The 13,944-nt window shown below is 34.7% G+C and overlaps 1 protein-coding gene across 2 annotated transcripts in view; it reads right to left on the minus strand.

Annotated features, from left to right (window-relative positions):
- Positions 1 to 10,915, minus strand: part of LOC144433965 (formin-like protein 2) — a 56,352-nt gene extending 45,437 nt beyond the window's left edge. For both annotated transcript variants that reach the window (XM_078122385.1, XM_078122384.1), the window contains exon 1: positions 10,457 to 10,915. In XM_078122385.1, coding sequence (XP_077978511.1) covers positions 10,457 to 10,573 — 117 coding nt within the window. In that variant the 5' untranslated portion in view covers positions 10,574 to 10,915. The remainder of the gene's footprint in view (positions 1 to 10,456) is intronic.
- Positions 10,916 to 13,944: the final 3,029 nt, after the last annotated feature.

A 13,944-nucleotide genomic window follows, 5' to 3' on the forward strand; every position in this document is an offset into this window, starting at 1 on the left:
TGGCATTCTGCCTAGCAATGGAAGGCCATTTATTAAAATAAAAGAACACAATACAACACAACTACTACATTTGACTTGTACATGTATTACTATTACGTATTACAACTCACTGGTGAAGACCAAAGAGATTTATATGAACCCATCACATCGATCAATAATATGATCATCATCTTAGTAACATTAAGAAGACTGAGTACCATAAAAGCATGGGTGCAAGTATAGCATACGCCAGTAATTACACAAGTGTTTGCAGCGTCTCAATTTTGTGTGGTCATATTTTCACAAGCACAGCGATACTGAAACACTAATCTACATTTGTTGTATAAGTTTATACATACATGTACATTTTTGTGATTGTACCATCACTTTGCTTTTTTGTTCATAACATACATTTAAAATTTAATTTTCTGTCATTTATACTGTTACTGGTACAAAGTTCTTGACCCATAAATGCCAAAAGTTCAAAGTCTCCACTCTAGTCAGCATGATACTTGTAGTACATGTATTTGAAATTGCAGTCATGACATTCTTAACATAAACCTGTATAAAGTTTCAGTGCTTGGCAGGTTGGTATTAAGTGGTACAAATAATGTATGTAATAAGCTTGGTTTTATCATAAGATCCTGGGTCTATACGGTTATATCTATTACACACAACTATGCATGTACAATGTACATCCAATAATTAATGAATGATGTAAATGTACATATATATATCAACTTGTCTATAGATAACATTTTATTGTGACTATGCAACAACAAAAACAGTTAATGAAATGTTACCATACATGTAACAGTAATTTGATCACAGATGCCTATTAGAGACCACACACTATAAATGATGCCTAATAAGGCAAATTTAAACTAGACAACCCAAGGTAATATACCCACCAAATATTATGGCAATTGGTCCTGTGGTTTTTGACTTTAAGTTGTTTACACACACACACACACACACACACACACACACACACACAGATATACAGACAGACACTTTGCCATGCCTATAACACTACTGAACCTTATCAGTTCAGTTGTGCTAAAAATTGTGTGTTTCCAATAACCCGAAGCTGCAGACCCTGAACATTTTTAAAACAATTTTTGTCTTCTTGACTTTCATTTACATCAGTTTTCTTTCCCCAGATTGGAATTTATCATATAGGCTATAGGTGGCCCTCTGGATGACAAATGAGTACCAATTTGGATTTTATTTTTCAAGACCATTTCAAGACCAAGACTATATTTTCCCACTTGAAAAAACAATGTGAAACAACATATATCAAGTCCTTATTTGTAAATCAATTTGCAAAACATTAAAAAATGTGTACTACCCCCGGTATATTTGTTATTGTAAATACAGTAACAAACTGTTTACACACTGTTTACCTATTTGTAATTTGTTGAAGTACAAATGTGGATTTGGTCGACGCTGTTTCACATTGTTGTTTTTTTCTAGGAAAGCACAATAGAGTTGTCTTAAAAAATAAAAATCCCAAATAAATACCCATTTGTCATCCATATGGCCACTTTAATGCAATCATAATATAAATGCATATGTACCATGTATACTGTATACACATGTGTTTATGATATGATATTAATATGGAAACCAGTAACCACTGGAGTCTTGTGACATTCTTGAGTCAAATTATGAGTTATGGTTCATAGATTTGGTGATACCACTGTTTCATTTTCACCTGTTAGACAACCATTAAATAGAAAGTACATCTCCTGTACTTCATATACATCAGTCATGGTCTAATTTAGGTCTTAGACTCATACATATGTCCTCAATAAATAATTCATGAACTTCATGGGGAATAGATGTCAATATTCTGAGCTCTGACCTCATTTGTCATCACCCATACATTTTTTTGTATCTCATATATCTATTTGCTATATATGTCAAAAGCGTTTCAGTTTTTAAGTGACATATCATATTTTAGTGGGTGATGATACTATACATGACGAATACATCAGATTATGATATATCTCTGGTGAGTTTCTGACACTGATTCCGGTTCTGTGGGTTGACTTACGATGATCTAACCACCTGATTTACATATCACACTTTAACACTTTGACTACATGTACATAATTATACATATTAATTGTACACACCGATAAATAAAATAAATTTTCTACATCACTGCACTGTATATTTGTCAGACATATATTACACATTGTAACCATGGTTTTAAATAACTTTATCAACCATTCACATAGAACTTACAACCAAGAGGAGTAACCCTAATTTCACAGCAACTAAACAACTTGAAATATACATTTCTCAATATCTGTGCAATTATTATTATTCGGCAAATATGCAACTGTCTTATCAAAAAATTATACCATATGTCACAAAAGTCCAAAGTCCAAAATTTCAAAATTCCAGAATGTTACGATAATTCCTTAGCAAACAGACAACAATTGTTAAGAGATGAGATTCCTTCATATTTTGCAAGGCGGAAAATTATACTATTTATAATTTTAATAAACTTATAATTGTAATATAAAGATAATTAGAAATTTAACCAAATATACACAACATAACTTGAACTGAGAGCTGTCAACTATATCATGTATGACTGTGATAGAACTTTGTAATCCTAGAATCACTACTCTGATCATTACCAACAGATAACATACATTATCAAATTTCAATAAGTGGCATTTACTATAATTCCATAATCAGGAACTGCAGTTTTTTTGAAACAAACAGAAGGCCATTGAGATATAATGTACAAATTAATTTAATCTCACAGTGTTCATTTTTATCTCTGTAATTTCCTCAGATCTTTTTCCTACATCATCAAGCCTGCATCATATGATCAATATCAGGTTTATCATTCTTGTACAATCTTTTTATCAATACAAGGGTCATTGTCACAAGTGTCTGGACATTAGATCATGCTGGAACCTAGTTCATTTTAATATTTAACTATTTCAAATTATTGAACTATGTCAATAATTATGAAGCATAAATAATAGTCATAATTATAAGATTATGAAATTCTACAAATTTTATTATAGCGTGAAATTATCTTATCATAAATTATACAGGAACTACATTATACGAAATTATGTATTTAACAATTGAAAAAAACCATTACCTGTAATGAGCATGTACTGTATAATTTTGATTGGAAAAGTACATGCCAATACTTCATGTTTCATCCTTTCATTGCATGGTCTCTTTACTGAGTCTACATCTTATAATTGAGATGGTTTTATGTGCGCGTGTGTGTACGTGTGTGTGTGTGTATGTGTGTGTGTGTGTGTGTGTGTGTGTGTGTGTGTGTGTGTGTGTGTGTGTGTGTGTGTGTGTGTTTACTTTCAAACTCTGCAGTCAGAGAATTCAAATTTGTATATTGAAATTACCAATAACAATTTTACCCATAATTCATTGTTGTTGACCTTGGGAGTTAGCAAACATAACAATCATACAGGACAATAATGATGCTGACATCTCTAGCAAATTGGACCATTATCATATGACAGAAATATTGAAGCCATTTTCTGTACAACTTTCCAGTAAAATTGTGTATATAAATACATCCCCTTTTAGATAAACATTCATTTTCAGATCAATCTTGACTTGTCTTTTTTTTTTACCCTAAGGACTAATCTTACAATAGCCTTTCTGGTATACAAAGGGACAATTTGACAAAGTGTAGTTTGCGTGTAGTTATATGTCTATTGACAAATGAATATTTTATGATGTACATACAGCAGAAAATATAAGGAAAAGGTGTGTCCACAGAGATCTTTGCTACATCATACATATGACTGTGAAGAGGCAGAGTTATTCACTATTAGCGGAAGAGATAACACATATCAAATATTAGATCATGATTATTATCAGATAATATTACATTGGGAAAAGAATAGGAAGGCTTACAGTTACTACTTGTTGAAATACGAGCTGCCATATTTATCAATTATTTACTGGGTGTTTTTTCTTAAATAAAGTTTTTACAAAAATGTAGAATTTTGCCTTGATTTGACGTACCAAGAATATGTAAAAATATGTATGTATGTATGTATGTATGTATGTATGTATGTATGTATGTATGTATGTATATATGTATGTATGTATGTATGTATTTGTATGTGTATGTATGTATGTATGTATGTATGTATGTATGTATGTATGTATGTATGTATGTATGTATGTATGTATGTACAGGCTTTCGTTCAGAAATAATAGTTATTGTCATTGGAAGTCTCGGAAATGTACATCATAAAGTCACAAGTGGTTTGATCAAAGCTGGTTTAAATAGAAGGAATTCAAAATCCATCACCAAATATTGTAGTGTAAGCTCAATAATAGGTTCTTACAAAATTTGGAGATTGAGATGTAGGTACTATAACAACCAGATATCACGTGAACGTTTGTCATAAGTGACCAAGAGAAACTCGTTCACTAGTCAGTATGATTTCCTGCAAGGTATTGTGTGTGTATTCTGTAAAGGAATTATGTAAATACTTTACCTGTACATGCTATTTTCATGTAAGTTGGAAATAAAAGAATTTGATATGTATGTACGCACACACACACACACGTCATACCTACATATGTATGTACACGTGTGTTTAACGTGTGTGTAAATGCATGCAGGCATATGTGTAATGTGTGTGTATGTGTGTGCATGCTCGCATGGAGACATATGTGTATGCATATCGCATGCATGTGTGTACATGTATGTGTATGTGTGTATACAAATGTCTGGTGGGGAAGCTGTAAGTGTACAAATGTAAATATACTACTAGTAATGTAGGATACAGAGGTGTGTGTGTGGCACTCTCTATTATATTGAGGAGGGGGGGGGGTGTTTATTCATGTGACCCTGATATACTGTGACCTGTCATCTTAATACCAATTATCTACACTGTGATTTGTTTACTATAAATACTTCAGTAATGGACACATGGAGCACTTTGGCCTACATAGTCTAAATATCTAAAACGATCATAGCAGGCAAGCAACAACCCTGCTGTCATTAGTGTCAAGGCCTGGTGTACAATTACTATATGCACACCAATATCAAAACCACATCATTTAGAGTACTGTTTCATCATGCAATCTCAATCATCATTTCTAATCATAGATCTTTCTCACCAGTGGATATCTTTTTACTACATGTAGATAGGGGTAACTATAAACACCACCAATACACTGTAACAAGTAATCATGAACTGATAAGATTTACCTGATTGCACAATAGTTACTGCAGTGATAAATTAGAGATTATGGATGACACTTGTACAATAAATTGTAATGTATTAAATAGCAGAATAACACATACTGGTCTATCAAAGCTATATGTTATCTATAGCCTAGCTTATACATTATTACTACATGTAGTATCTTTACTGTTCACTGGATGTGTGGCGTAATTAGAAAGACAACTCTGTCAAGATCATTGTAGTAAACAGTGAAAAAACAGTAAATCTTCATTTTGTATTTCTTTCCTGTAGTGTGCGAATATGGGGCATGCAGCATACAACATGTACATTTACCTATAGGTGGAATATCAAACTTAAAAACATTTAATTTGTATCATCTCAGGACCTGTAAAGGATACAAACAACATGAAGTGATACTTCTCATCAGTGTTACCAAGTCAACAGAAACAGAATACACAGCTATAAACATGATAGTGTAGTTAGCTTCATCTGTACAACCCTTGACCTTTTCTCTTACAAATATTTGTGGCATCTCCTGGCCATGACAACTGCACTGGGTTCAAGTAAGGTTACAGGAGGTATAGGCTAAGTTACAACCACAAGTGATTTATTTACAATGACACCAAAAACATGACATACATGGGAGAAAAACAGCTCACTTCAATACCAAAAGTTTCAATTCATGGTCACTCTGTCAGACTGTGTATGCTTTGAGAAGTAAATAACACATAACTGGCCTTGCACACTCTGGCTGGCTTGATAAGTCTTTTTACTTGGCATTGTCTGATATAAATAAAGTAAGCCATTAAAAGCATCACGTACAAGGCTTCTCCTACTGTACAGAGAGTAGAACTATAAAAGTGAAAGATTTATAGTACAATATGTATGTTGAACCTTCATTGCAATCACTTTTTCAGCAAAAATAGCAACTAATTTTCAAAACTCCCCTGTGCAATATCTCATTGGCAAAAAAATATCACCAAACAAACTGAATATAATGTATTTGAATGAATGAATGTATCTTTTTACCTAAAGCTGCTACATTCAGTGGCAACTGAAAGTGTTTTAAATGGTTTTGTTAGAAATTATGGCTTACAAATGTATTTCTTTGTAATATTGTACACACTGGACAGTATTGAATCACATGTGGGTAATATACCAGTAAACATATTTGTGTAGAAGTACAATATAGTATGGTGGAATATATCCAATCAAATTGATTTTTGGGTTCGCACCCAAAAAAACAATCACCATCGCCCAGGCCAGCCGCCTTCCATGCAATCTCACTTTCAACCTATTACAAAATGATTGTTACTACTTATACATGTACTCTTATAGATGAAATCAGCCTTTAATTGACATGCCCAGTGTCTAACTCTAAGTATTGGTATTTTAACAATTTTCAATCAGTGAATATCTTGTTGGTTGTCTGATTCACAAAATAAAACTTCAGTTACAGCAAGTGCAGGTTTTGGTGTGGAATTCATAACAGTTCATATCTCAACAAGGCAATATGACTTTACAGATCTGTTGTAAATGAAGATTTTAAAAAGGCAAGCACTTTCTAAAAGAATAACTTGAAATAAATGAGAATTTTCTTAGCTGTACTTACGGGCCAAATTCTTACCATTCAATACACTAAATTTCACTAAAGTGCTATTCACTTTTCAAGGAGCTGTGCGATTATTTTCTATATCAAAAGGAACACTGTGAGCAGGTAACTAGCATTGTTGTCTGCATCTACATCTAAATGCATTAGTGGAAGGCAAAATTAATATTACTAATTCATCAAGTACAGCATCATATTTCAATACTGTCTTGAAATTTAATTGAACCAATACAAAAATAGCCTATGGGTGAATATCTGAACTGTAACACCAGTAAAATTATAATAACCATCTGCCCATTTTTACACATTCCATTGACACAAACACTACCTCTAATATATAGCATGGCTGAAATGTTCAAAATGAGCAAAACAGTGTCACATTCAGCATTAATATCTCTAACTATAGTTCATTTTTGTCTCATAAAAAAAGAGCCCTTCTGTCAGCAGCTGACATTTACGAAGTGATTCAACCATCAGTAACTAACAATCAATAAATACGTAGTCTCCCATATATGTATTACATCGACAACAGTTTTGGTGACAACAAAATGTTATATTTGTATATATTCCCCCCCTTTTCAGATCAAAATTGATGATTAGTTAGAAACCGTGCATATTAACATGACACACCCCTCTAGCTACAAATACCATATCCTACTCAGTCATTTATCTAACAACAGACATGAATAAGTAGTCATGCTCACAACAAGCTTTAGGCAAATCTTGCCATCTGTTCTCCAATGATAATCTTTTTAACTAATCATTCACACATTACAATACAGGTACTGTACTAAACAATATATATGACCATCATCATCTGTCTACTGTCTGTGTACCATGCAGGTAGACCTGTCAGTCTACCTCCATGGTTAGACAATGGAAGTATCACCGATACTGGGCGGGTGATACTTCCATGGTTAGGACAGCTGCTAATAACAGAGATAGTCAATGCAATCAAATGATTGAAGGAAAGAGACATACATAACCATCATCGTCTGTCTACCACGTACCATGGTGGTAGACCTGTCAGTCTACAGTATGTATGGGTATACTGATGGTACATTGCTAGCTAACAACAACAGAAGTGAGACAGTCACTGCGATCAAATGAAGGAAAGGGCCACATATACATTTACACATGACCCATCATCATCTGTATGGTATAACATAGAGGTAGAATGACGGTCTACCTCCATAGGTGTACAACACAGTGTACTGATGCTAATTGTAACTTAGCTAACAATAACAGAAGTGAGGCATTCACTGCAGTCAAACGAAAGGAAAGAGCAATGCTGTGATTACCTCAATTGTCAATCTGACCTGTTCTGTTTTCTAGTCTACTATCAAATTTTCACTTCCTTAGTTTTAATTATAGACATGAAATCTAAGGTGTACAGCAAAATAAATATCCATTTTAAATTCTTAATATGTATGTACTTAATATGTATATAACTTAATATACACTATATACCCATTCTAATGATACAGATGCATCTGTAAAGAGATAAAAAATCATGTCATGAGATTTATTTCCTGGGTATTATATCTGCCTACATGCAACCGAAAGTTTGTCAACTTGAATTTCTGAACCAGTATTGTTTCAATACACCTACCTCATGCAACTTGAGGTTTCATTTACTACTTCCTGGGCGGGATATAAACTAGAACAGTAGTGGAGTTATGTGAAAGGAAAATCATTTTATTCATTTCCTTTCTACATATGTTTTCAAAAAGAGTCAATAGAGCCTCCCATGCCACCCACTTGTTTTGACCATACACCCTACATGAAATCTATGCTTTGACTTCCTACAGTCACTGTTATCTCACCATTCAATTTCAGTTTTCATCAAAACAAAACTTGCTGTCATCAAAGATGATATTGTATTATGTATTTACTAAAGTTACTATTTTACTTCAGTACAGAATTCTATAGTACATATAAAGATAACTACTATATTAAATGTGTCACTGTCTTCATAACCAAATGTACGTAAGAGTTTGGTTTAGGGCTACAAGAGACCATATTTCTTGTTTCAGACATTTCCAAATAAGGTTGTGGGGTCAGGGGTTGTAGAAGCTAGCTAGATAGAAAATTTGCATTCATTCCTTATTTTGATACCATTCCAAAGTAACTATACAACACCTGTCTAATTTATTCCTGGAACCACATTTTGTACGGACTATACATGTATATTTTCCTTCTAGCTAGCAATTTCAACTAAACCAGGAATCAAGCCTCCTTTTTGTCGCAAAGATCATGCATCACATGATGCTTTCAAACTAGTCCATCTCAACCATAAACACTTACACACATTGTTGTTTCAACCTTTTGAGTACAGTAAGTTCCTTGTTTGTAAAGGTAAGGTGTGGGTAGAAATAGTACTGCCATTGTCTATGGTAAAATCTACCTGGCATTTCATTTGATGCAATTTTATGGTATTTGCCTTCAAAATCTTAAATAAATGTGCATGAAACTGTTTATTGCATACTTTCAAGGATTCTAAAACCTAACAACACACAAGAGTCTGAGGACAATCAGTCTGTTTTTTGGTGGACAAGGAACTAATACATGACAGATATGTTCACTGCTTTCATAACATTTGTATGCTATTTGTCATAATTTGGCAAATATTATTATCTTTTCATTTATTTATGCAGTATAATACTTAAAGCAAAGTAAAGCAAAACTTCTTTGTAAACATGTCTGGGGTGAGAGTTAAGGCAGGAACACATTATTATGCATGTTGTAAAGTTTTCTAGGATCACTGGTGCGTAGGGGTCAACTGGGGTATTGTCCCTGAAAAAAGAGGTCATTTACTGTAGTTGTGTAAATATCTCTTACTCTCCCTGTCTGGAGGGAGTCCTTCCTCATTGACCATCATGACTCATGGATGTAAACAAAGGATGCTCCAGTCCGGTCTTGACCACCAAAATGACCATTTATTGACTTTGACTTTAACCACACAGTGACAGGAAATGTCATGAGTGGACTTCTGGTGTGATTGCGGTTTTCAACAATTTTAACGTGTGATGTGATTTTTTCCCATCAAATTCTAATAATTTTTATTCAAAATACTAGAGTTAACTGGTAGTAAACAAGAGTATCACAACAGCTGTTCTGTTTCCACAGTTTGAAACCAACGTTTTTTTCTTTTTCTTTTGAACCACAATGCATAGGGTCGTCATTCAGAAATTCCATAATGATCACATCATTCATTCCCCGTTTTTGTTTACAAAACGAACGGAGGGCATTTTATCACTAAACCGATAACGGATGTCAGACAGCTACCCACTTCCGAGAGAGATCGTCAATGGTTTTACAAATAGGAAATATCATGAAATCAAAAGAATATGTTGTATTCTTGCAACTGAACTACATTATCCATGGAAGTTCACAATAATATTAACGTTTTCTACATCTAGTCTAAGCGGTCTGACATTGTCATTTCAAGCACCGACATTTTACAGTCACTACGATCGATTTGACACAACACTGTGAATGTCAACGCTGTGTCGTTAATAAAAATCGCTACATGGTTATTCGGGAACTGATGGGGTCAAACCCAGCAAGAATGCGGAAAATGTCTCAAGACACCCGAAACCATTTTTACCGACACACCATTTTGTAAACAATGTCTCGGAGTAGATACTGTACTTACCAAAACTTTGGTGAACCGTCTCTCTAGTTCAGGAGCGTCGGGCATGGGAGTTCTCGGAGTCATCGTTGACTGTCTAGTGTCTCTTGCAGACCTACCGTGATCGTTTCCCATCTTCATGTGAAGATTTTATCTCGAACTGCACGTCGTAATTGTAATATATCTCCCTACTGACTCACGGCTACTGCCCTGTCGACTCCACCTACTTCTCACAATGACTTGAGTTTCCAGACGATACTTGTACGACAAACTCTTCAACTTTCAAGACGGCATCCAAGTCAACACATAATTCCTCAAGTTTTTTAAGAGTTAAAATTTCCGACGTCGATGATGAGGCGTTACAAATAAAATTGTGTTATATAAAATGTGCGGTTTGACATCACTGTGAATTAAAAACCTTTAAAAAGGTGACAACATATTTAAATCTAGCAGACACTGTTACCGAACATGCAAACTTCAACGATAGCTTTTCACCTTCACTGAGTTGGACATGCGCATTTGTTCAAAAAATTGGTCACGCACTACACGAGATTTTGCCACGAGAAGTCAACATGGTGCGAGTGCAAGAGTGCATCAAAGTCTTTGACTCTATATTTCAGTAATACAATATATGTATAATCATTTTTAGAACAAATAGACTCGTTTTTGTCAGTGTACAAATAAAAGTTATGAACACCAATCTCAGTCAGTCATCAGACTGCAGAATTTACGAGGCGGGGGGGGGGGGAGACAGAAAATATTTTGGTAAACTATGTTTTTCGTAGCTCCCCCCCCCGCCTACTTACACGTAAGTAACCTGGGGGGGGGGGGGAGCTACGAAAAAACATATTTGACCGAATTATTTACATGTAAGTTCTTGTACGTTAAAATCATTTATTTACGTTTTTCGTTGCTCTTCTCATTAAAATGGATAGAAAGTACAAAATTGATAAAAGACAACGTATATGTTTTACTTTATGACTCAGCAGACTCGACCATAGGGGCGCGTAGTATATGTATTTATTAGATCGTTGTTTTCTTTGTCTACAGGCTAACTATATATCTATAACTATATATAGAACAACATTTTGACTTGAATATATTTCCCCTTACTTATAATGGAAAGTTATCTTCTTGTATAGCACGTATATTGATACTACCAGGATTCTTGTGACATTTTCTTTATTAGGAAAACAACAATCTAAGCAAAAATATGTATCCCTGAGGACTGGTGGAAGATGAATGGATTTTGTTTCCTCTTTTTTTTTTTTACCTCTTCAGAAGTACGTATGTAACAATATTCTATTGCGATTGTGAGAGCGCCCCCAGCGATGAAACTTTCAATGAAATGACATGACGTGCACACTACGCTCACCTGGATACTCTTATTATTAGAAGTCGGCGATGTTGTCAAGGTCAACGCAACGTACGTGGTATCACACGTATAAAACCATCGTTAGATGAAACGCACCTGACCATGGTAGCAATTAGCCGGGCAATTAGCCTCCGTTATTTTCAAAAGAATGTTCACGGTGGGAGGGGATCCCGGGAGGGGATCCCGGGAGGGGGATACTTTAATAACACTGTTCCCTCATGCGAAAGTATATCATCGTGTTCTCCCAAGGATTTTTTCACGAGGGGTAATTTTAGAAGCTTTTTGAAATGTATTTAAAATGACAGCATTTAATGACACTTTTGCAACTATTTTGAGTAACTTTTATTGTGCGGGGTTGGGGGTTGGGGGTTGCGACTGATATAGTTCAACCATGGAGGTATACCTCCATCCTCCCTAGCCTTATGACAATGTTTGTCTTTCAAATAACCCATAATGGCTTAGTAGGTGTTAGTAAACAGGAAATGTGATCAAGAATGGAAAATAACCCCCCCCCCCAACACACGTACACACCGCGTACCGAAACATGTATTTATTCTTCTAATTAATATAAGTATTACGATTTGAGGGAAGGGTTACACGTAGCATCAGTGGATCTATTTTTGAGATCAATAATAGATCCATGCACGTAGTAACAAATTCTACTCATCCCTGGATCCCTCGCGGCGAGTGTTCACTTTTATTTAAATTTCATGGAATCGGTGATCTTTTTTGTTGGGGGCTCAAGGACATTTAGGGGCTCTCAAATGTCGATTCATTTCAAACATTGTTATCCTAACCTATTGCTTGAAATTTATTGGGAATTTATTTGACAAATTTGACCGCGAGGATTAAGATCTGTGTCAAAAATAAGTATCTGGATTATGGATAGAAAGTTTGCCTCTACACTTACGTACAGTGTTTCTAGGTATTGTGATGTTGCCAAATTTAGGTACCATGATCACTGCATTTACCACACCAAGCGGCGACCACGTGTGTATGTGTGTCAATGATTCGCAACCAAGACGCCAATGTAAACTATTAGAGAACATTTCATTGACAAGATTTGAAGTAATACTATACATACATGTAAGATATACATAATGCAGTTGTTCTGCTTTTCGAGCTCAGTCATTCTGGAAGTCATTCATTCAATCGTCAGGTCATTCAATCTGTCTGAATGTGCTATGAATCGTCAGTCACTTATGCAACATCTATACGTCAAAAACATGATACATTTCCTTAAAACGTCATTGGTGATAAACAATAATATATACGTCATTGGGATGTATGAGTTTGCTGTAGTTACGTAATTTCCTCAAAGTTTATGAATCGTATTTTTTTAATCACAAGGGTCAGTCTTAGATCAGATTTGTAATGTCAGACTATTACATGAAGTTACATAATAAGGCGTAAAAAAATGTGTGGTACCGATTACATTCAATTTTAAAATAGGTGGGATAGATAGATTTTTTATTTCATTTTATCATATTTTTTTTCATGCGTGAGTGTCTAGTTCAGGTTTTCCATTGTTTTCCAAATGGTCTCTGTGTTGTTTAATTCTTCCTATCACATGTACAGCCATTACAGTGGGAGAATAGTTTTATATTGTCTTTTTAATGATGTCAGTTTCCGCACCCACTATTTCTTGCGAGACTTCACGATTTGTGCGATTTTATTATTTTTTCTCGAATACGTAAAAATAAAGTTTAGGGTCGGCGTGAAAAACTAGGTGGGGTCAGGTAAAAGGAACCAAACAACTTTTTTTATTTGGCCTTAGTATTTCTCAGTCTAACTTGACTATACAAAACGTCCAAAGTTATTAGGTAATCTGCTATTAACCTTGAAGATGGTGGTCAAGGTCAAATTTCAAGGTCTAAAGCTAGCTATAGACAATGTTTGGGTAGATCCCAATCTGATTAAAATCTGACGTGGTGAAAGCGGCTAGATGTCTTTATTTACCTATATTTCGATCGGTTTGTTTTGTTTGGGGTGGGAAGGTGGTGATCACCTGGAACAAAGCAAACGACACAAAATGGTGGAAATAAAGGTAAATAAAGACATCTCGCCACTTTCACCCCATCAGATTATAATCAGATTGGGTAGATCCTTGAATGGCATCTGTATGCTTGCAGGTAAG

Source organism: Glandiceps talaboti, chromosome 4, assembly GCF_964340395.1.
Source record: "Glandiceps talaboti chromosome 4, keGlaTala1.1, whole genome shotgun sequence".
Classification (NCBI taxonomy): Eukaryota; Metazoa; Hemichordata; class Enteropneusta; family Spengelidae; genus Glandiceps; species Glandiceps talaboti.